The sequence below is a fragment of the Chamaea fasciata genome, unplaced genomic scaffold, assembly GCF_029207755.1.
Source record: "Chamaea fasciata isolate MVZ Bird 193981 ecotype frontalis unplaced genomic scaffold, bChaFas1.0.hap1 SCAF_7, whole genome shotgun sequence".
Classification (NCBI taxonomy): Eukaryota; Metazoa; Chordata; class Aves; order Passeriformes; family Sylviidae; genus Chamaea; species Chamaea fasciata.
In genome coordinates this window covers 53,024,971-53,049,727 of record NW_027094092.1, presented here as the reverse complement: position 1 = coordinate 53,049,727, position 24,757 = coordinate 53,024,971, and the positions used below count along the sequence as shown (strand labels likewise).

The 24,757-nt window shown below is 39.0% G+C and overlaps 1 protein-coding gene across 12 annotated transcripts in view; it reads right to left on the bottom strand.

Moving 5' to 3' along the window:
• Window positions 1-1,147: 1,147 nt before the first annotated feature.
• MARK3 (microtubule affinity regulating kinase 3) overlaps window positions 1,148-24,757 on the bottom strand; it is a 62,347-nt gene continuing 38,737 nt past the window's right edge. For 2 of the 12 annotated variants that reach the window (XM_066188873.1, XM_066188876.1), the window contains 7 exons: window positions 23,930-24,147; window positions 18,528-18,631; window positions 13,764-13,928; window positions 12,772-13,029; window positions 10,395-10,421; window positions 5,745-5,789; window positions 1,148-3,609 (listed from right to left, as the gene is read on the bottom strand). In XM_066188873.1, coding sequence (XP_066044970.1) covers window positions 3,264-3,609; window positions 5,745-5,789; window positions 10,395-10,421; window positions 12,772-13,029; window positions 13,764-13,928; window positions 18,528-18,631; window positions 23,930-24,147 — 1,163 coding nt within the window. In that variant the 3' untranslated portion in view covers window positions 1,148-3,263. The remainder of the gene's footprint in view (window positions 3,610-5,744; window positions 5,790-10,394; window positions 10,422-12,771; window positions 13,030-13,763; window positions 13,929-18,527; window positions 18,632-23,929; window positions 24,148-24,757) is intronic. The other 10 variants (XM_066188883.1, XM_066188885.1, XM_066188879.1 and 7 more) reach the window with 9 other exon arrangements.

Below are 24,757 nucleotides of genomic sequence, written 5' to 3'. Positions count from 1 at the left end.
CTGGGAGAAATACTGAACCCTACACTTCATTTTTGCAACATAAATGGATGGATACTAATTCTATATTTTTGTAAGTAATCTAATTTATCTTGACATAAACTTCTGCAATAAAAAAAATAGGATACAGTATCTTGCTATATTTGATCATGAAGCCCCGCTGTTATGCAAGAAAAAAAAGCTAAACCTTGCCCAGGCTTGAACAGAAGTAGTGTGCAGAACACTTAGCTCAGCAGGACTAGCTGTTCCTCCAGCCTACCTCTCTATGCTTCTTCTCAACATGGTCAAGGATCTCAGGTCTTGTAAAGAGATCAAATAAATTGAAGTGTTTCAGAAATCCTAAGTACAGGGAAGGTTTGCATAAGAAAGAGTGTATCTGAACTTGTTCCTGCTCAGTGTTCATTGTTTTATGTATGTATCTTTAAATGCTTTTATTTAATTAAGTAAAACCCCGCAACCCAAACTCTTAATACAGTTTTCTCTGCCAGATCCAGCGATCTAAAGACACCTTCAGGTTTCAGTGATGCAAACCTTCAGTCATGAGCCCATTACAATCAACTCCCAACACAGCACTTGGACCACACATTCCTGGACACCAGTCATGTCATTAAATAAAAACACTTCTCAGTTGCTGTTCACGTGTCTCAAAACACTGAGACCTGCTGCTGCCGCCTCACCACACACGGACCTCTGATTATTTTTAAAACTTGTCCCTGAAGGTGAGAAAAACCAGCTATGGTTCTGCAGAGTCCCATCAGCAGTGGTGCCTGCAAACCTACAGAGATTCCCAAGAAATATGAATAGGTAAAAAGCCTGTTTTGGAGAAGCAGTTTATCTTTGGTTCAGAGAGCTGAAGAAAGAATTTTTCTTCCCAGGCAGCAACCAGAGGCTTGAACACCAAGCGTGCAGGGTGCTAAATATTCCCACAACTCAGTAATTTTACAAGGCATTTGGGAAGGAAGCTGTTAAAAATCTTCTGATTATAATAAGTGATTTTTTTTAATACCTCAAATAAAGATTTACTCTGAAAGAACCTCTTGAGAACACTTTAAGAAAAAATACCAAAGTACAAATTTTAAATATCCGAAGTATGATACTGGTGCACTTTTTAGAAACACTTACATACTTAACAGGTGAAGTAGGAAGAGAGTATTTCAGAAAACATTTAATATGAAACCTTTTGGAACTTCCATCGAATACAGATTTACATAATTTATCAGAACACTTTTTCAGTTCAGACAACAAAGTGCACTGCCAGGTGAAAAAAATACATTTGGAGGAGTGCTTAAAACGTAGGGAGTGAAAGGATAGGTGACCATTCACCTGAGAAAGTACAATGACTGCCCTGAAATGTCTTATTGCTATTACAAAATGGAGTTTTCATGGAAAAAACCCATACTGAGCAGCACAGGCATGGGCAGAGCACTGAAAGCCAACTGAACTCCGGCAGCACCTGGAGTTCTCAAGCCATGGCATGATACAGAATATACAGAGAATAAAATGCAAATTCAGGAATATTTACTACATTTAACAACTATGATTACCCTTTAAACTAGCATAATCAATATCAATGCTTAGGGGGAAAGAGAGGGGAAGTCTGCTGCCTTCACAGACTACGGATCACAAGAGCTAACTTGCAAAATATTAAGGACTTTGCATTTTCACCTCGGGTCAAATCTGAACTGTGTACTATGAGTAACTATTAGCTCACTGCAAATTTAAAATGCAAATTTAGGCTCCAGTTTAAAGCACATGTTAAGTACATGCGTAAGTGCTTCACTGAAATATAACCACAAAACATTAATACAAAAGGTCAAGTAGATAATGCAGGGTATTATCTACACAAGTCCTCGATGAAATAAACTGAGTATCGGTAGGAAACAACGCATGAAGAAGAAATCTCTTCATTTTCTAGTTTGCAAAATCAAATCCGCTTCACGGCTGTGATGGTTACAAAGTGGGGGCAATCCCAGAGCAGCTGCATGTCCTACCCACAGCTAGCTGGCCATCCGAGTTCATCGGGGCAGGCTCCACACTGCACGGGACAGGGGACAGTGACTCCCTCGGCAGCACGGCCGGAGACACTGGCACAGAGCCATCCGAAGCAACGCAACCGGAGCCAAGGGGAAGCACGCTGGAAGAGAACTGCAAGGAAAAGCTTCAGCTCCTCCTGCCTATGGCTGTGGTTTAGCAAGCTGGATGTTTGGACAGAGGAGATCAGTAGTCAATTTGATTGCCACTTTTGGGTTTCAACGCTGAGGGGTGCCCAGGTGAGGGACGGCACTGCCCAACGTGCAGCAAGGCCTCGGAACCACTTGGACGTGGCTTGTGGCAGAGAATGGCCATGGTTTGAGTCCCTTTGTGCTTTGTATCAGCCTGACCTAGTCTAACTGGCAAACCCGCTCTCAAAGAAAACCACTACTCAGCAATTAGCACCTCCTTTTACACTGCCTCATTCCCTAGAGGAACAACAGAGAAATGTTCTTAGCTGCGATCAATACTCATAAGCCAAAAGGACAAAGGTACAGTTTAGCAGAAGCTGCAGAAGAATGGAAGCATTTACCAAAATATTAATGCACAAATTAACTACATTATTAAAATTTGATTCAGACTTAAATAATAAATAGGTGGGCAAAATATAATGCAAGACTTACTCAGTAAAAGTGAATTTTTAATCATCTCATGAGATCTACTTAGAAAACAGGACTAATCATGTTCACAACCATAAATCCAAACCCTTCACACACGTTTTTTTTCTTAACACAGCAGTGAACTGTAAACCTGTGTTTACTGGTTATCGCTTCAGTCATTTTAAATATTAACTCAAGTGTTTCCTCCTTGGCCATTTCAATTTTTAGCACCAAAATTAGCCCAAAAAAGAGGTACTGGTACAGCTCAATGTTGTAAATGAATTGTTTACATATAATACTTTATATATTATACACACATACTGTACATTCACACATCCACACAAACAGGAGGCATATTTAAATGAATATATTCTGTGTTTCAATTTGTTGTCAAAGACTTAGGAGCAATGGAAATAAAGCAGAAGGGGTAATATTTTACATAGTAGGCAACTTTAATGCTGTAGTGCACTTATAAAAAAGTCCAACTCTCCCTCCCAGCTCAGCAGCTTTTTTTTAATATCACTATTCAGAAGGATGCAGAAGTTATTGCCTAAATGTTATTCTATACATTTCCATCGGAATTCTCAAAAACACTTTAAATTGCTAACTAATTTACAACTTAACTATTTTTTCTTGTTACAGCTTTAACTCATTGGCAATTTTGGAAGCAATGTTTTTGAAAGCTATGGATGTTCCCGATATCCGCTTAAAGCGAACTCCATTCAGGGACAGTCTTGGCAGTTTACACACCTCCATCTCCCACTGTACAAGGTTTTCCGCGTGCCCATCTCCATGGACACAGAAAAGCAAGAAACGCTCTCTTTGTTCATAGTCACAATTATTGGCATCCAGGACCTTTCGTATTTCCCTCATCATGTCATTGGGATCCATGGAGCTGGTGGTTTTCATGCTCCAGGTAAAACGCAGCGACCGAGGCTTGGCTTCCTTGTTCTCGTCCTTCTGATCCACAGCTACATTGCGGCTGAAAGACAGGAATTTCGGAGTGAGCAGGGCCAGCCACCCTCCCCGGGGGCCACGTTAGTGAAGCTGACACTCAACGCACACCACCAGGAATAGAGCAGCGCTGGAGGCTCCGGCAGTGCCAAGCCCCGCTCCCCCAGCTGCTGTACACACACACAGTCAGGGGAAAGCTGTAGCTGCTGGGGCTGGAACGAAGGTATGGCACCAGGTGTGACACAACTGGCACTCACTGGATTCAGGAGCATGGGGGCAATGACCTTCTGGGGGCAGAACAACATGCAGCACCTACGACTTGATTTTAAGGCAGCTTCTGCTCAAAACTGTACTCTGGGGGCATGTGGGCAGCTGAAACACCAGCTCTGTACTAGAAGTTTCTGGAACATAGAAAGAACAGCGCCCTGTGACAGGAGGGTGCTCAGCCCAGGCCATGGGAGGTGCCCACTCACAGGGAATGGGGCGAGCCCAGCCACAAAGGTGCTGGGGGCTCCTCTGCACCTCCCTCCTGGGCAGCAGCCGGGAAAGCAAGCCCAGGGAGGGCCCGTGGAGCCCTAGAGCAGCTGGCTGCAAGCAGAAGGAAGGACAGAAGGATCAGGGTCACCCACCTGCTGCCCAGGGTCAACATGAGCCCCCAGACCTGGGCTGGCTCAGTTACACTCCGGCCTTCCTGCGCTGGGGTGAGTTTGAGAGGATCCCTAGGGACACACCATGCTGCAGGCTCTGGGCTTGCCTCAGAGAGGAGATGCCTCCTCCTAAGTTGGTCAGAAATTCTTTTAACTATCAACCACTGACAGAGGTAAAGTGATGAAATCTTCCGCAGCTACAAGCTCTGCAGTTAAGTGCCTCTGGGGGGGGATGTGCGTAAGGAGAGCTGGAAGTCACTATTAGACACCTCTTCAACACAGTTTGTAACGATGGTGAGAGGGCACCATTATTATCACTATTATCACATTTAAGAGATGAAGTACAAAATATTGAGGGTGTGTTTCCCAAATCTGCAACTTTTTTTTTTTTTTTTTTAAATAAAAAAGGCTTTTCTTTTGGTATGGATAAGTGAAGTTAAACAGGACAAAGGAAAGAAAGAAAGAAATGTTCCAGAAATTTCTAGTTTGCAATCATTCTTCTTAAATTAAAATCAGTAGTCATGCAGCTAAAGAATAAGGAACTACATTTGGACTTCCAGGGACAAAATACAGATTTGCTTTGTGAGACACTGTCATTCACCTTTTCAAATTTAATTAAATATATTGACTGTGATGCTTAACTATTTTCTGAAAATAGCTAACCTAACTGACCCCAACCATGCAGTTTAGGTCTCATGTTAAGCCTCCATATTAAGCCAAGCTGCTCTTTGAAATAGATGGCAATGGTTACATCACGTTTTATTTCTACTACCATTAAGCAGGCAATTATGAAAAAGTTAAATAAAAAGTGATAGCAAGGCCACAACTAAATAAATATATTTCTCAAATATAACCTATTTCATAATTCTCCTATTAAAAGATCTCTTGTGACTGTGAGAGTCGTAAGACTATGCAATGTGATTTGTCAGATGTTATAAAATTCATCACACAAATTAAAGAGTATTCTGTTTTAAGGTTTTAATTTAATAGGACTGTAAACGGCCAAGGAAGACCCCAACCTTTATTCAATGCTCATTTTATTTTTGGAAACTTTTTCTTCTTGAAAACAGTTGGCAAAATCAGCAGTTTGATAATTTCTAATATTTTTTTTTGATATGCTGATTTTGGAAGAAGAGTAAAACATGAAAAATATTTAACTACCTGTGATTTTGGAGATGAGAAATATCTTATCACCTTTCAGTGGTTATTCCACACATTTGCAGCCTCACTAGATACCACTTGTCTACACATCTACACAACAACAGCAAATTACAATGACTAAAATGCAAAAAAAAGAAAAACCACACAAGGGAAAAGGCAACAGGAAAGATGAAAGTTTAGAACCAACTCAGTCAGTGCTTTAATAGCTGTTTTGCAGACAGAAATGCTTCTTTGTTTAGTTCCAATGACTTACATGAAACAAAAGCTGCTGCCTGAAGCCACTACGCCACATAATCAAGGGGAGAAAGGTTCAAACTCACCTAAGTAACATTTTAAACAAAAATTTTACCCTCACCTTGAGCCCTCAAATCTCCCGTTCCTCTCATATTCAGTCGGGAGCCTCAATGAAAAGAATGCAGAAGCAAAAGGAAGTGGGAAAGAGAAGACAAATCTTACACTACAATATATAATATCTGAGTAGTTACTAAAAGATACTGCAATCATACCAAAGGTGTGTTCAAATACAAAACAACAAAGATGTAAAGAACATGGTAGCTGAGGCCAAACTCAGAATGTACCATATTGTCAAACTAAATGGAAGTCTATAAACTAGTGTTTAAACTGGCCATAACTAATTTTAACAGTATATGTTTATATATTAAATCTGTAGAACTCACTGAATAAATCTGAAGTTCTAAAAGCAGAAAATGTGAAACTAAAGTTACAAAGCATATTCAAGTGACTGTATTACTTACTAAGTATCTCCCAGAAGAGAAATAACTCCCAAATATTTTTAGGCTAATGTTATTTAACAGTTTTATCTGGAATAAAGTATATATATGAAAAAATCCCCATGACTATTTACAGACAAGTCTGATGACCTTGTGTACTTGCATGCTCATCAGATCTGAGGAGTTCAAACACTACCAAAATACCTTATGAAAAAGAAGAAGGTGCATATACATTTTAACAGAACTTTAAGAGTAAATCCAAGGTTTCCCAAGCTGTGATAATTCCATGCTATTAATTCCCACACTGATGGATCTTCTCCACCCAAGAACAAGCTTAAGCTTTCTGTCTTCTTGCAGCGCTTAAGGCTACATTGCTGGTCACTACCACCTATTGAAAGCCCAGGATCAAGAAGAATTAAGGGGAAAATTATCTTTCTCTACTTTCCCACTGTTGAAGGAGGATGGTTCAATGTATCAGCATTAACTCTGCTCAGAGGGATGCTGCCTGTACACTGCTCTCATCCATACTAAGGCAGTACATGGCTTCCCTGAGTAACACAAACACAGCAGTTTGGGTGGCAGGTGTCTAGGGACAGGAATGTAAGACAGTAACCTTATTTTCTGATGCAGAGTGGAGTGGTATTTATATCAGGGTGTGTGGGGTGTTACAAGGCGTGATTTCCTCCTTTCCTTCCTTCTGAGAGCTGTGGTGAGGGATCAGCCTTGCAAGGTGACTCTGGCAGTCCCTGTCACAGGGGACCAGGAGCTGTCCTGGCACTGAGGGGCAGGGAGGCAGCACTGGCTGCCTGGGCCACAGAACCAGCCCAAATTCAACTCAGGTGCTACTGCAAAGCAGCTGAAGTGAACAGGGTGCAAAGCTGCTTAGCTGAGAGCTGCTGGTCATGGCAGCATCTGATCAGAACTCTGCTCTCTTAGGTACCACAGCTCACGGTACAACAGGGACAGTGGCACTGGCAAATGAACCGCTGCCACAAGCAAAAAAAGATACAGAAAAAATGAGAAGACGACAATTGGAAATTCCAGCGCAGAGTGGGCGTTTTTTGTAGTTATTTTCATGAGATCTCATGCCACTTATCTATGGTGGATGTAAGAGAAGGTGGAAAAAGATTTTTCATGCTTGTATGTACAGAGTCCACGAAGTCATCCTCTGAGATGGCTCTACAGGACCAAAAAAGGGGTAGGTAGAAACCACCACAGGTACCAACTGAACAGATCTTCCCCTTTCAGATGATTGTTTTACTGGGCAAAGCAATCAACAAGTTAGAAAACACTCCTCAACTGAAAAATTAAGAGTACTTAAACTTCAAAGAGCCTTCTGTGTTCCTAAGAAGTGGAAGAGCTGCAAACATTTACAGATTTTTGTTGGGGTTTTTTGTGTTTTGTTTTGAAACTTGCCAAAGGTTGTAGAAAATGGGAGCACAACCAGTTTCCCCAACAATGAATAGCCTTACTGTTGCTGGAATCTGACCAGAAAAGTCTGTAAGGAAAAATCCCTAATGAAGTTCTGACACACTTATCAGTTTGAAATAAAGCCAAAGTGTTCAGTTTGTAAACCACTGTACTCTAAATCTAAGAAAGGTCGTTATTTAGAATATACCTGCCACCTTGAAATAATAAACACTCTCATGGAAGCCTCTTGGAAAATCCTCACTTTGCTCAGTTTTTCCATGCATCAACGTTCCATTCATTGAGCTGGAGGAACTGCATAGAGTGACACAACCTCAAATGTTTGCCACCATGCCAAGCTTAGGAGAGCTGTGCCAGTCTCCCAAGGTGCTCCTTCCTTTATGACAGACAGGGTTATGGTCCAGCTCTACAGCCCAGCACTGCTGCTCTGGGAACAGGCACTTACTGTACTGCCAGGATTGTTTTGGTTGGGGCTTGTGAGTCAGATGCAGCCCCGAGGCCTTTTCACTTGCTAATACAATCTTCACTTCTGTGCAAGTTTATGCTCTAAATTTTCTGCTTCTGCTTGTGTTTTACATAAACTGATTTTATGGACCAAGATGCTTCTTGGTCTTGAGAATGGAACAAATACACAGACAAGTTCTGTTCTCATTTGTCATGCCATGCCTATACATTATATACCTTATGGTTTATGAAGAGCTTTCACAAATCGGATTGTTTCCACACAATCTGTCCCAAATTATGCTGTGTTTCCTGTTCTTTACATCTTTGTATGCTGTTTTAAATATTCAAGTAAACACAAAGAAAACTGTCTAAAAAGATACTGAAAATCAACAAAAAGTGCAAGATGATAAAATAAGATCAATTTATGGAAATGAAGAAATGATGCTGCAATAAAATCCAGAACATTGAGTCATTTTTTGCTGTCAGAAAAAAAAAAAAAAAGTTAAGACTTCCACAAAATGCAGATTGGCAAAGACAGTGCATAGTACAAGATATATATATATATACTCACACATATATATATATTTGATAACTCTGTGTACTGAGTACAATATTAAAACTCAGCAGTTTACAAGGTGTGACTGATTATCTACTTTCATTCAGCTCCCTAGAATGGATGTTGGTACAGTATGTATATGTGCTACTGGGTTACTGTAGTTATTTCAGAATCACAAAGACGGAGAGCTCAGGTAGGATTCATAGCAAATACAGCCAGGAGAAACTGTCAAAAGCCCCAGCATTTTCAGTTCTTGTACCTACATACAGGTCAGGTATGGAGGGACACCACGCATATTTAAAACAGAAAGCACACTGGTCCTGTGCAGGTCATGTAAGATTTTACAATTTCTTATTCAAAAAGATGTATTCGTGGAAGCTGTAGTAGATATTTCCACCATGGTCTAAGACTCCTGGCCTCAAGTCAAAGGTAATTTTTAAAAAATTACCTGAATTCTCAAATTTAAACAGTAACCTTCTTGTTTAAAACTGTACTCATGTTAGCATTTCCCATCTTTCTTCAGAACAAATGTAGATGCGTCCAGCTGTGGAGGGTTGCACAGATCACAACCCTTTGTTTTAGAAGTGGGCTGCACCCCACAGCTCAGGATGCACTGGGTTAAAGCCACTGTCACTGCTCAGTTCCAGCTGTATGTTGAGTTGGATGGTTTCTTTCCTTACCTAAGTTGTTGCATTTTCTCAAGTCAGCTGTGACAATGCCAGCCAAGCCAACCAGTTCCAAACATGGACATGTTTGAAAGAGCACTGATTATTATCACCATGGCATGGATGCTCAGTTAATCAGGTAGGCTACCTTTAGTCTCTCACTGTACATAATAAATCCACATTTAGGCAGCAATTTACATATGTCAGGACTCCCTAATCTAAGCATTTCCTTGAATTGGTCTAACTCCAAATTACAGCCACATGCATAGCCTTATATTCTGAAGGTTAGAACAGATGCCTGGTTTTTGGCCTCATCTCCTTGAGTTTGATCAGTAGTAGTAAACTGGAAGTAACACTCTTGAAGAAGTTCCAAAATGTAGTACAACTAAACAGGCTATTACAAAACTACTGGAAAATTTACCTGCACATCAAAACTGTGTAAGCGATTTTCATGAATCACAGTGGATTAATGAGAAATATAGCAGCTTGTTTCATTCCCAAATTGCAAAACTAAATGCAATCCTTTGGCTTGAAATGTGAATCAGACATCTGAGCTTTTCCCTTTTGTTGATAAATTTGCATAAATGTTGTACTTTTTGTTTATAACTGAAGTGCTCTATTTGCACTTCAGCTGCAATTCACTTCAACAAATGCACCCCATTTTAACATAAATACACAGCTATTGAATGTTCATTCAATCTTCCACACAAAACTGTTCAAGTCACAACTCTGCTCAGCTGCAGGCAATACTTCAAACCCTTTTTTCTCTTCAGTATCATAAAACAGAGAGATAATATAAATTTAACATTACTTACCTTTATTTGCTTGTAACCTTATGTTTTGTTTATACTTTCATCACTGTTATCAAACACCTCATTCTTCAAACATAAGCATGCTAAGTGTATTAGTACAGAGAACAGAATTACTTTGGCACTACCAACTCTATCAAAGAAAGAAGAATTCACAAGGCATGCTTAGCATCTTGTTATACAACACAGATGGTGCCACAGATTCTTAGGTATCATCATGAGTTAATGGATTTATTCTATGCTTTCCTCTGAAGAAAGAAAGTATTTAGTTCTCAGCAGGAAGTTTAGTTTTCAGAAAACCAAGGCTAGAAAAGCCAAATCTTTTGTTAATTGCAGGAGCCACTTTTTTTTTTAAATATAAACAAATCCTACCTTTTGATAAACCTGAATGACATGTTTCTAAAAGAAATTAAGCCAAAATAATAATTAACAAAAAATTTTGTACAAAATAAATTGAAAAAGGCATTTAGAGCGAAACATGCAAAAATATCTCATTTTAAATACACAATTACACTTCAATACATTCTCAGATTAGGCAGATGATTTAGGGGCTGAAGAGTCAAACTCCTGGAACTGCTACTTTCAATTTTTTCTGGGAAATATGTAACCAGTATTTATTCTGAATTAAAAAAATGTACTGGTGTCAAAACACTTTAAAACTCAAAATCTGCAAGGTCAGGTAAAAATATGTTTGGATTTTCTTTGTATATTTACCATAGAAAGCAAAAATCAGTAACTCTGCTCTAATTTTATCTTGAATATCTTCAGAGTTAGGTTCCTTCCTTTCTTCATAACATTAGGTCAACCATGTTGTGCCAAAAACTGCCTTAAATATTTAGCAATTTTAGTGTCGGAAGCTGTAACAATTGCCTACACCAGAACATAAGTAGCTCATAACCAAAAGAATTCTGATTCCCCATAGAGAATGCTACAATAAATTAATGAGTAATAAGGTTTAAACTTTTTATTTAACAGGAAGAAACATAACCATGTCCTTCAGTGGCACTATCCACCTCGTCAGTAGTTTGTACAGCACTGAATATAACAGAGCCCCAGCTGCAAGAGATCCTCCAAGAGCAAACAAATCATGTGTAACTGTGCTATTGTCTTACAACTTCATGTTATTTAACCAAGTCCAGATGGAATTTAAACTACTGTCAAAAGTCGTAGGGAAAGACCTCTTCAAGAAAACCACACTGCACTGCAAAAGTTGAAACTCTGAGGTAATCATAGAAGTTTGAATGCTGCCTAAACAACTGAGTGAAAAGTTTGCATGTTCACAGTTTGAACGTCCACATTTGGAACGTCAAATGGAAAATTAAGTAAGGATATTACAAACAAAAGTACAGAAAGAATAATGTGCCAAAAGGATGTGGCTGATTAAGACTTCATTTGACATAAAGCAGATGGCTTAACACTTAAAAAATATTCAAATTAAACTTCTCTCTCTCTCAACATAAAAAGAAAGGGAAAAAACCCAAACCAAATTTCCTAAGGCACAGTGTTTCCCAGAGAAGTGTTACCTGGCAGAGAACTGAGCAAATTAAAGGATTTATCAAAGGCTAGACTGTCATGTTCTTGTTTTGCAAAGAAGCAACTTCTACATTTTAAAATAAATTTTCCATTTGCGAAAAACTGGAGTCTGGCTTAGCATTATTTTGTAGGAATGTGAGATGGCAAAGGGGATACTGAGAGGGAGGCATCTATAGTCATAGAAATAGACAGGAAGGAAATGGCTTGCTGCTGACGTGGTATAAGCTTAAAACAAAAGCTAGCAGGCCAAGATCAGAGTGATCTTGTCCAAAAAACTTCACCTGATAAGGAGTGTACAAAAGCTTGATGATTATCTTAAAGCGAAGACAAACAAGCCCTCAATTCTGCAAATGCAAGTAGTGGAGATGAATGGTCTGAAGTATGTGGTATGGGAACTGACAGGTTTTAAATACAGAAGGAAAAACCAATTTTCAGTTTTAGAGTTTGCAGTAACTAATCTAAATCATACGTGGTTTTGAAACTAAAAGTTCAGTTAGAATAAAAATTTTGAGTGCAGGAGCAAGACCTGCTGAAGCTTGGCTTTGGCTAGACCACCACACCTTCACAACCTAACATAAAATCTGCACATGAACTAAAGGCCGAAGTAGAAATAGATTTTTCAGGGTTTGACCAGACTCCTGACTAAACTGAAACCCTAATACTGCCATTATTTTAAGATGGCCTGTGACAGCACTACTGCCAACAGAAGCTTTTGTCTCCTGCCCCTACCCTTTCACCTGTGGTATTTCTATTTCTGTGTTGGCAGCTGGAAACACTGATGGACTAAGTGACTGGGAAACAAAACCTGAGCTTAAACAAAACCTGAGCTTCTAATGCTACATCAAATACCTAGGCTGCGATTCTAGTTTATGCCATCTACTGATGGACTATGCAGCCACTGAGCAGCTTTTCAACCAAGCTGAAATGTTTCACCTCTGCAGCATTCATACCTCAGACATGAGGCTGAAGAACACAGAAGAAACAGCACAGACAAAATTGTCTCATATTTAATCCCATTTGACTCAACTCCCCAAACCAAATGGCTTCTGTAACTAAAACAGAACTATGAAAAAAATCGTAAGCACCTGCATTTTAAGTTGCAAAACTTAAGCCAACGATCAGTGAACGTGGACAAAACCACCTAAGCAATGAGGTACTTCTACTATAAAAAGGAACAGAAGACAGAAATGCTGCACTAGCATTTTAAGAGGCTTACCTTCTGGTTAGTTTGGAAGTGAGTTTGCTGAAGAGGTTAGTGGAGCCCCGGGTGCGGGTCTGCGAGAGCGGCGTGGCCTCGTGGGACAGGCTGGGCGAGGCGGGCGGGCCGTTGTAGGTGGCGGTGCGGCGCTCGCGCAGCTGCCCGTGGAACGTGCTCCGGCTGGCCGTTCCTCTGGGGAAACGAATACGGTCAGGGGTGGTCGCACTGCTAATGTTGTGGGTTGAAGCAACGGGAGTTCTCTGATCGGGAATAGTGCTAGGGCAGAAAACAAACAAAATAAAAAAAAAAACAATGCTAGAACGCCTTCACACGGGCACTGCGGCTCAGCAGGAAACACAAAACACTACGTTCTACAGTAAAGCATAAGCAGACACTTTTATATAGGCCAAGGTTGGAAATACCAACGTTATTACAGCACTGTATGGAATCAAAACTTGTAAGAAGTTAGGATTAAGAGGCTGCCGAAACAGAAACCTACATAGGCAGAAAAGTGCAACAGGAGTATCCTGGAAAAGACCAGATCAACCAGGCCTACAATGTTTCACTGAGAAGACAGATAAAAGAATAGACCGGTAAAGTTTCCTCCCAGGAAAGAGAATAGGTAACTTTAATGTCTCTCCCTCCACATTCTGTACATACATCTTTGAAAGTCTTGCTAATTTGGAAGTATCCTACACAAAATTCTCTACAAGCGAACCGCTCCAAGTAGCGAAGTCCTTCAGGATACACAGTTAAAGTCTCCCACAAACTTTGACAATAGGGAATGTCCAATATTCCTAACAATAGGAAAAAATTAAGGTTCACTATTGCAGGATTATGTCACAGACAGCCTGACACACCACAAGACAAATGTAAACAAGACTAAAAAAATGAGGAAACACACATCTTGTGGGCAAAATATACTAGAACAATCTAGGACTAAAATTCCACAGCACAAAGTTAAGAAGCAGTGGGTATAAGTTAGTGTCACAACGATTTCTGGTTCTTACATAGGCCTGAAGTTATCTGCGCCATTGTCTATTGGAGGCAACATCATCTTCGTGTGCACAGAGGCTGACATGGACATCGACTTCTGATGTCGCAGCCGAACACTGGAGAAGGATGTGGTACAAACTGAAGCAGGGCTAGCTGCGTAAGCGAACATTTCTGTCAGGCTGTGAGGGGGTTTGGGTTCAGGCAGAGGCAGAAAGAAGAGCATGATGGACCAACAACAAACTACTGCATAGAAAAAAAAAGCAAACTTTTCCTTCTATTAACTGGTTTATCAAAGAACACGAACTCTAACAGCCCTTCTCTTGTATGTAAACAGCAGTAACTACCCTACACTCCCCTTAGAAAGCATCCTTACTTACATGGCACTGGACATCTGTAAGTGACCATGCTCTTACCATTAGCATTAGTTTGCAATGATACCCTCCTTGATGTACAGAACCTGAGTAACTCAGAATTCTATGCCAAAGCTCTATGATAAAGCACTGATGTAACCTGTATTGCTCTTAACAGTAAACAATACATTAAAACCCCCACCAAATGCACTTTCCAAAAGACTCACGATAGCTCCATTACTACAGCGAAATCCTGTTTTCAGAATGCATCAGTGTTAAAAGAAATTAGTGAAATTTGGGCAAGCTGTCAAATCTACATCAGATAACCGAGAGAACTTCACAGATACAATCAAAATCAAAGATACCATGATCTTTAACAACTCCAGAGAGGCCAAAAGAAAAAGGCTGCTAATAATGAACCTGTACAAGTAGTAGGCACTGAGCATGCCTGCTGTTCTCTGAAGAAAGAAGAATGACTGTTGAAGAGCACCTTTGTATTGCTTTGATCATGAACATTAAATTCTCCAAATTACCATTCAGGCTTTGAAGGAAAGTATAGAGCACCATCTTGGCAGAATAGCCAGTAAGCTGCCAGCTGTACAGTATGTTCAAATAGGAGCATAAAATGTATTTATTTCGGCCAAAATACTCTTTGCAGCCTTCACATTATCTAGTAATGATAAGGATAGGAGAAAAGTGAGAAACCACAAGATGCTCTGGGCCTTTCAGACTACACCACCATATCATTCATCTGAAGATTGCTTTAAAAGTAAGACAGCTGTAATTCAGAAATTTTGCTGGAGGTTAAGAAATCAGTAATTCTCAGTGACAGTTTCGTGACACTGCATGTTCTCTTCCACGTTACTTCATGGTTACACACACAAACTCAAGTCCTGTTACAGAATTCTGGTACATCAGACTCTGGAGAGGAACATGCTAGTGCAGCTACAAGTGTCAGCTCACCCACTTCTCAGGCTTGGCTCCCAAAGCACCAGTACAAACCACCACGTGGCTCAGACATCTCAACTGCTACCTAAAATGCTTAGCAAAACATACTTGGTTTTGGTTTGTTTTTAACTTTTCAGCATCTGAAAAACTTCATCTGAGTCACGCATGCATCGCAACAATGCTGAATCCCTCAGGATGACAACTTCAAGCACTACTTACAATGAAGCCTTCAACACAGGCCCAGCATTCACATTATCCCAGGGTTTTAAGGAATGGTAAGAAAATGAACATTTATTTCAAAACTAATACCCTGAAGTCACAGTCACTGGTCACTAGTCTCTCAAGCTCTTCCAGCTCCTTTCCTCTATATTTACTGCGAAAGACAAAGAATCTAGTTTGACAACACAAGACCCAAGTTTTTAGTCACCTGCCTCCAAATACGTGACATCTAAAGGTATCAATAAGGGACCTTCTCTTCCTCTGATGCTTTGCTAGAAATCAGCTTCCTTGGATTACTAGCCTGGAAACACAGAACAGGAAACTAACTATCCACAATTAGTGCCAAGGCTTATTAAAAATCTGAAGCTGTTGTAAATCATTTGTGTTACAAATGATTTAAAGCAATTGCCTATCATTATGAAGAGTGTTTCATGAGTCCCCAAGTGCGTTAATTAATGCTCAGGCTTTGGAGGAAAGCCAACAGAGTCGTCTCCAGCAGAATGCCTGTGTCAGCCACACAATGTGTTAATGCAGAGATGGGGGACTTAGAACTCTTTGCTTCTATCAGTCTCACATGGGTCTTTAAGACTACTTTCTCCAACATCAGATCTAGTCACTACTGATGTTTTAAAGTTTTCATACTTTCAGAAATAGTGCTTTCTCAGAATTCAATGTGCAAAATAAAAGCAGAATAAGCAATGTTTTAACACTTTCTCTACAGAAAAAAATAGATATTTTAAATGTGTGCATCTTGCCTTTTACAGTAAGTCTCCCAAGTTTTCACTGCGCCACAGCCAGTATCTGACTAGCTATGGAAAATCTAAAATCCAATCTGTAACAAACCATTTACAGCAATTACTCCTGCCTGTAATATTTGCCACTGACAGATACTTCAAAAGCACAGAAGTAATTTTTAACTAAACCTTAGATATATACAAAGCCAGGGTTCAACTTCAGATCTTGCTTTACAGAAGAAAAAAGAACAAGTTTCTAGAGTTACTTTCTGCCAAGCTGAGAGTACAATAACATTAAAGATTAATTCTGAAGAGCCAGCCACATCAATAGCCATGTTGATTTTTCCTGCATTAAAGGTCCCTGCATTTCATGTGACCAGTCAATGCTTTACCCAGTTACAGCAACCAAATACATTCAGATGTAAATTCTGAATTCCGTGCCAAATCACAGCAATTCTGAAACTGTGCCAAAATGAACATGCAATTTAGTATTGAAGCATTTCAGACAATAAGTCTCCAACTGTAATACAATTAGCAATGCATTCTCGTTATCTTTTCTCTTTCTAACCCTCTATAAAAAGTAACGAATATAGTAATCAAAAAATGCATGATAAAAGCTATAAAGACATTTTTTACCTGTGCAAATATAAATTCTCAGACATTTCAAATGACCCAAATAAGGCAAGTTTGTAGAGAGAGCAAATTATGTTTAAATATTATATTGACAATAAAAGGTAAATTACACAAGGATAACCAATTATGAATATAAAACACAACTAACATAGTTGTCCAGTGCTACTCAATCTTAACTTTGAGTTTAAGGTCTACATGTGACATAAGTTTCCTGAGAAACTCAAAGCTGGGGAAATAAAATTACTTCAAAAGACAGCTCTTTATGAGTATGAACTTACTCCCAAATTAAGGCAACATCTAAATCTCAAGCATTCCTAGTAAACAATAACAGCTTTAAAAATTTAATAAAGAAATTTTAGACAAGATATTGGTTTAGGGATGAATAAAAATGGTAATAAACCCAGTAATAAAAAAATTATCAAAACCACTATGGACAGAAAGATTCATTTTTTCAAGGAGTGTTTGGAAAGAAAAAAGCTATTAACATACCTAATCAGAGAAAGGATGGCGAGGTTTAACCTAAACAACTTGATAACAACAAGGAGTAACCAATGAAGGCTCAGACAGACACACTAAGAGACAGTACCAAAGAGCTGTGCTGTACTTCACAAGACAGGGGACTGCAGGCCCAGCTGGCCAACTAGAATTTTGGCAGTCTTCAAAAACTTATACTTGACTCTTTCCTTAATCACTTTCCATTTGCAGAAAGCTAGGAGGAAGAGACAGGGTCAAAATAATGTTCTTTATGCCTAGGCTTCAGGAATCAAACAGGGAATAGACAGGCTTTCCATTCAACATCACAATTCCTCATCAACTGCCAAAGGGAGGAAAAAAAATTCTGCAAAAAATGCCAGATCTTCTGCCAATTTCAACACAAGTTAGAAAACAGGTATTTTCTTCCCACCCTTTACAAAATATCATAATACTAGAAAAGGCTGGAGAAAGCATAGTAGAGGGGTACACATTCCTTTCAGTACCTTGCCAGGAGTGCTCTCCTGGCAAGGGTTAACTACTTAATTGTTACCAGCTTTCGACAGCAGTAAAATTCTGAGGAGAAGAAGAGCGGGAAATTAAAACACCTCAGCCAGCCAGGAAATTTGGTGGTATTCCTCCCAACTGCTACTCTACACCTGATATCTATGTTCACTATAATATTTCTGACAGCTCTTCTCAGTCTTCACAGGATGGCAGTAGATGTGACCACATTGCCAAGACATACCATGGTTAGCTCCAGTTCCACTGCATGCTTTACTCAGGATTTCATTAGGCAAATTAAAAAGAAATTTGTTATTCCTCCGACCGTTTTCACTCAGAATATGAAGATACCCTGAGGAGGGAAGTAGCTGAGTTCTGTAAATCCTGGGAAACAATTATACTGCCACAGTATCAGCAGGGAACACTCTTAGTCCAAGACAATGGCCGATCACCATTTCATTTTTGCTTAGAAAAAACTGCCTTCTCCCTGAGACTTTGCAGCAAAATTGGTATTTCAAATAATCCCAGTGAAGCAGAGTTTAGAGTGAAATGTAAAAAGAGAATGGCTCAAGAAAGATGGACTTTGTAGTCTGACACTAAACAAGGCTCTTCTGCAAGGATATGCTGTTTGGCCACAGATTTCACAACAGATTTAAGATGAAGGCTGCTACAAATATTTCATGCATTTAAACAGAAATTAGAAACTTCCTTTTACATTCTAAGTACAAAGATTATAAAATTAAATATAGGAAAAAACCCCAAGCCCCAACATACTTACAGGTGCTCCATAACCAAAGATCTGTACTCACCTTTTGTTAAGAATTACATTAGAATATCATTTATTTTTAAATTAGGCATTAATTTTTTTTTGGAAAGGTGAAGACAAGGGACATACACCATAGGAAGACATTTCATATACCTGTTCTCCTTGCCATTTTGTATCACTGAATGCCTATCAGCAGTGGTTCTTTCACTACAAACATATGTGTTGCGCCGTGTCATTGCTCCAGGGGTAGTATTATTCTACAATTAAAAAACATAGGTTTGTTATTCCCCACAGAAGGCTTTTCTGACGTTAGTCTGCATATAATTGAAGGCTTTTTACTTAATGCTAGTTCTACGCAGTTCTAAAACTTACAATAATTAAGTAACTTCATATATAAACTCCATCTAGTATTTGCAAGGAATAATGCAATCAGAAAAAATAATTCTAACAAGCTGTTCTTGTATTTCATATTGATGGCTCAAAATTAATATTCCTTAAAGTTTTTAATTACAAATGCTCTGAATTACAAATTCTGAGTATACACAGTATTCTTCTACATCTGGATAGCCTTTGTAGCCTATTTTTGAAATACTTTACCACTTGTAGCTTGGAGAATTTTCCTTTAAGTTAAAATCATACCCTTAAACAAGATAGGAAAAGCAAAGACTTAACAAACAAATGTGGTAAAATTCAGTGGGAAGGTAAACATGGACTTTAAAATATTAAGATACTATGAAACACTAGACAAGTTTTAAAAACAGGGAATAATAAGAGACAAATTGCAGAGAATTTTAGTAAGACATTTTTAAAAATACACATTTAAATACAAGCATAGTACATTGAGGACAAGAGAACCAGGGGAACTTAAACTACAGACCTTACTTTAGAGGGGAGAAAAGAAATAGAATTACTTTGCCTCTGTCTTTACAGAGAAAGAGGGTGGAGATATGCCCAAGTTGGCGGTCAATTTTCCAGGAACGACTGAGAAGCTATAGGTAATTCACAGATAACAGAATTATAAAAAGTTAGATGCAATTACTGTAGGAAAAGCACGGTGGTCCAGACAAACATGCACCCCCAGGTTGTAGAGGAAGTAAAAGCTGGCAAGCCTTTGTATTTTTTCTCCCCACCCCAAGAACAAAACACAGGAAACTGCAAATGGTTGGAAAAGTGGAAAAAAACCTTTAAAAGTTTTCTTTAAAGAAAAGGATCACGGGGCAAAGCAGGAAGCAAAAAAGGCTATAAACTTCAAACATCACTGCTGGGGAAAGTCTTGGAGGAGGCCAGCTCAAGGGAATGACTGGTCAGCACCTGGATAAGCACATGTTGAGTAAGGAGGGCCACTAAGAATCAGGCAGGGGACTTCATGCTCAACTAACCTTTTGGAGCTCTTTGAAGAATTATGCTATGACGGACAAGGGAAACTCAGCGGATTTTAAAAATAGCATTAAGAAAAGGTTTCGCATAAACGGTCACAGGAGAGAGTCATGGCAAGAAGGATTAAAAAAAAAAAAGAAAGGAAAAACTAGTTCAAGCACAAAAGCAGAGTAGCCAAACCTTTTTTGTTTCCGAACCTGAAATAAAACTGTTAAAGTGGAGCATTCTCAATAACTAGCAAAAGCTCCTCCAGTGCCTTAAGGCAAAATATCTGCTATCTAGGAAGTCTCAAGCAACACGTTCCCTGAGCTATTTAACCATGAAGCCATCTTGTCTAAGAGACTGCTGACTTGTTTGTTACGCATCTTTTCACGCAAATGTACAAATTAAAATGCAACAGTGAAGTGCACAACCTCCTGGTGTTAAAAAGTACACAGACAAAGGGTGTTTTAGATCAGCAGAACAATTAATTAACTTGTAAGATGCATGCAGCTGTCTGAAGGGTTCTCAAGTATACTTCGCTAAATATTCCTTAGGGATAAGCATGTACCAAGTATCAGCAGAAGCCTTCCTGGCCCTTTCCTTGTACTTTATTCCTTACACATCCCTTGTCTTCATCTATGTTTGTTTATTTATTAAAAAAACCCGAACTGATTCTTCTACTTTCCTCTGGCATTTCTCACTGTACAAACTCCCTTCTCTTTACTAAGCTTGCCAGCAATGAAAGCTGTGCACCAAAGGTGAGGTTTTGTTTATTTGCTGTTGGGAGGTCACACTGTGCACGACACTTCATGGAGGCCTCACAAACAAATGGTACAGTGAAATATTGCTTATTAGTGTTTGCAGATCATTTTGTTCTGTGTTCTGAACATTCTAGGGGATGAAGCACCTAAAATATCCAACACTGGTCTTCTGGTGGGGAAACAAGCACAATAATCAGTGGCTTCCTTCTTTCCACCTGCTCCTTTTGAACATGAAATGTTGGTTTCCTTTGAGAAAACACCACATAACATTACAGTGTAATGTCATGTTGCACATCTGGAAAGACAAGACTGCTATCTCTGTGCTGGATCAGATTTCTAAGACTGTGCACTTTCAGTTTTGGCAGCAGACAAGTTTTGGTATCCATATCTGAAATTTGAGGACCGCAAGGACACGCTTTCCCAGCTCATTCTGAAATGCAGAGATGGAAGCTTCAGTATACATTTTTTCCTGTTTGACTCAGATTTCAGAGGTCAGGGGAAGAGATTTAAGCATTACAAGGTTTCAAATTTCAGTTTCGGCAAGAATAGTCTTGGTATTGGGGCCTTTACACTTTCTACTGTACGACCTTTCACGATTCATCAAGGAAACTCTTCAGCTGTGACTTTTTTGTTCAGCCAATCCACAGCCTGTTAATCTCTGGACATGACTAAATAGCACAGGTGCACAGCACGGAGACTAGTGTGAGCAGCATCCCACTCCCTGATGGAATGACAACCCCTAGGATCAGGGTTAGCTGCCCAAGTTCATCTTCATGGCATTGTCTGCCTTCTTTGCAGGAGGAGAGGACACACCAAAAGGACATGTTGGGACTTGTGAGCACATGCACAAGGTCCAATGACAGCACAAAGTATGAATCTGTGGTACAGAGTCCACCTCTTCTCCTAGACAGTCTTGTGTGCACTGCTCAGGCAGGCGATTTCCCTTTAACAGACACCACTGATGAAACACTTCCAAAAAAAACTTCTGACTTACAACAGTGAACCAATCTATTGAGTTAAGAGCACTAGTACGGTATTTGGTCCCAGATGGTTTTCCAAATCTACCACCTATTCTTCTCTTCCAGTTTTCTTAAAGCTATTTTAAGGGTTCTGGGGTGGCTTTGTTACAACATTGAGGAAAAAATCCAGTTCTAACAAACAAACAAACAAGGAATTATTAAAACACAGATATATCAGTTCCTGCTAACTATCCAACAGCTGTAGCAGGTTTTCATCAGTAATCCGGTATTTGCCCAAATAGCTTGAAGATTTTTGATGTGTACTTGTTCAGCTTGCAGAACCATTTGGTTTACAAGAGTTTAAACACTCTGTCAACTTTAGAAGTACAGCTTGGAGCCCCTCACTCCAGTCCCAGACTTAGCTATCTGCTCTATAAGCACAACTCTTATCCTCAAGTGCATGCTTTTAAGCTTTATTATTTAATAAGAGTAGCACACTACTGATTAAGGGTCTCCAGCAAGGACTGGTTCTACTGCTTTTGCTGTTCTGTCAAAATAATAATTGTTTTTATAGGGTATTTTTCCATCTCTTCAGTGTTTTTTTATTGTATTACAGATTTCAGGACTTCAGTGCTCAGTAAAACAGAAACTGTCTTCACCTCAAACTGTTTTCAACCTCAGGACAATATGGTAACTCCAATAATTTTTTTCCTTCTAGATGCATGCCAACACTGTAAGAAACAGAACTCCCTACTCAGCTGCAGAAAATGAGTAAAACGTCAGTGCTTCCCTTCATTCCCAACAGCCAGAAAGCCAAAGTGTCATCTTTTGCAGAGGGGAAAAAATGGAAATTAAAAAAAAAAAAAAAAAAAAAAAAAAGAGTTTGAACTGTCTGGTGTGAAGAGCTATAAACAGAGACAATTTTAAACACTAATTATTGAGTGACAACATAAGTCTGATTTCCTGTTCACCACCTGGTATCACTGCTAGTAAGAGATCAGCTGGATCAGTTGCACACTGAGTCAGGGAAGCAACATATGGTTATGAGCTGAAATTTTATTTCAGGTACAGTAGTAAGAATTTTGGAAAAAGCCTCCTGGAATAAATCTCCAATATTTGGGAGTGGCACAGAATAGCAGATGAAAAGACACTGAATGTAAAGTATGTTGTAACTGTGACACAAATCTTTTGAATAAGGCACCATACAACTGAACGTAGGACAAAACCGATTTGATTATCCTACCATTTTGAGATTAAATAGCTAAGGACTGTCTTTTAAGAGAAAAACAAATCTGAATGGCTTCTGGACTTACCAAGAACAAAAGGAAAATGTGGAGGACCACAAAAATCAAAAAAGGGTCCCCCCAAAATCCTGAGTTCTTGTTCACATTTATGTATAACAGCTGCTACAGTAGAAGATGTGTTTTTCCAAGGAAACTCTTGGGCTGATATCCTTGAGCCAAGTCACTACTAGCCACTGAGCCAACTGACAATACAGGGCAAATAAAGTAAAACAAGTTTCATTTCACTTCTTTTGCTTCAGACTGTCAAAAAACTACAGCTCAGGAAGTTATGTTCTCATTTGTTGTAAGTAATGGTGCTGAGTATTATGACCAAATAAATATGACAGCTTTGTGGGATAAGTTTTAAAAAAAAATTCTGTTCCAAGTTGAACAAGTTGAATAAAGGACTGAGAATTCTTTTCTTCTGAAAAGAAGGAAGTTTTTCAATACAAAATCCTGAAGTTTTAAAAATTAAATGTCGCAAGACTGAAGCATTATGTGAAAACGAATTTCCAACTTTGCCTCTGTGGGAGGAACCATGGAGAGCACAAGTTAAAGCGAAAATGAACAAAGGATTTTCTTTCTTTTGGCACACTGCCTTATTGCTAAACACGTACATCCACTACTTCTGCTCTTTGTATGTTTTTCTTGTTGTTGTTGTGATTTAGAGGCAGGTGGGGGAAGCCCACAAGGACAAAGCCAGGCACACTGCTTTTGAATACAGGCTGAAATACATCTTTGAAGGGTTTTTAGAACTACATTTCTTTGATAATCTTAACAACATAACTATAACTTAAAATAGCGTGTTTGAGGACAAAGATTAGGTGGCTCCTTATACACATGAAACTACAGAACAGGAAAACAAAAATAGAGATTTCATTCTTCTGTACAGATGCCACAGAGGAGTGGTTGGTGATATCAGGAGTAACAAAACTACCTTTTTTCCTTGTTTTACTTTTTTTTTGATACCCAAATCATGTCTGTTTACCAAGAGGTACTAATGCTAATTATAAATACTGACTACTTCAAGACTATTAAGAGGTCACTTGAATAGCTGACACTGCAAGGGAAAAAATACCTACATTTACTCTTGATAAATGAAAAGTAAAATCAGCACCACCGATTTATCACAGGTTTAACTTTTTTATGTCTCAAACAATTAATGGTTTTGATAAATAAATGTTTCTACTTACACTAGGGACAGCCGAACTTTTCTTACGTTCAGGAATATCAGCCTTATTGGGATTGCTGGCATTTCCAAGCATTGGGCTAGCTGGTGCAATTCCTCTTCCTGCAACAGCACTACTACTGGATTTTCTTGACTGAATTCCTTCCTCTTTGAGGTCACTGTCTGTAGTACTAGTCTGGCTTCTTTTGGGATATGCCACTACTGAGGGGATGGATGGTCCAGCTTCAAAAAACAAACCAAAGAAACAGGAAAAGGATTTTTCTTCTCTGAAGTTCAGCAACTATTTTTTATCACAATGGAAATGTATTCACACATGAGAACCAACATAGTTAACACTGGGAATCAGGGTTGCAAAAAGATAATTAAATTATTGAAATAGATGTATTTCAGGAAACAGTAGAACATTGTGAAAAGCAAAAACCCTGCAAAGTGAAGGTACCACTTGATTTCCATGAAAGTTTCAAGAATTTCACTAAGGTTTCTCATTTGGCTTGCTAGAAAAACCTTTTAGGGTCATCTTAAGGACACTTAACAAGTAACTGACTCACTCAAAGCAGGATTGTTTTCTGACATCTCACTTACACCCCTGAAGAGAATACATCAAGTTACATCAAGTTCTTAGTCAAGCATTTTAACAAGAATTAATCAAAAAGTGTATGTATGTATGTATATACACAGACTAAAGAATACATATAAATATATAAACATATAAATTTATAATATGTAGCTAAAACATGTTTTGTAAGTATCAAAGACGCCAGTAATTGGCATCTCAGAAGGCTCCCCAAGGAAAGCAACCTCTGAATGCAGAGAATGTAGGCCTAAACTGGGA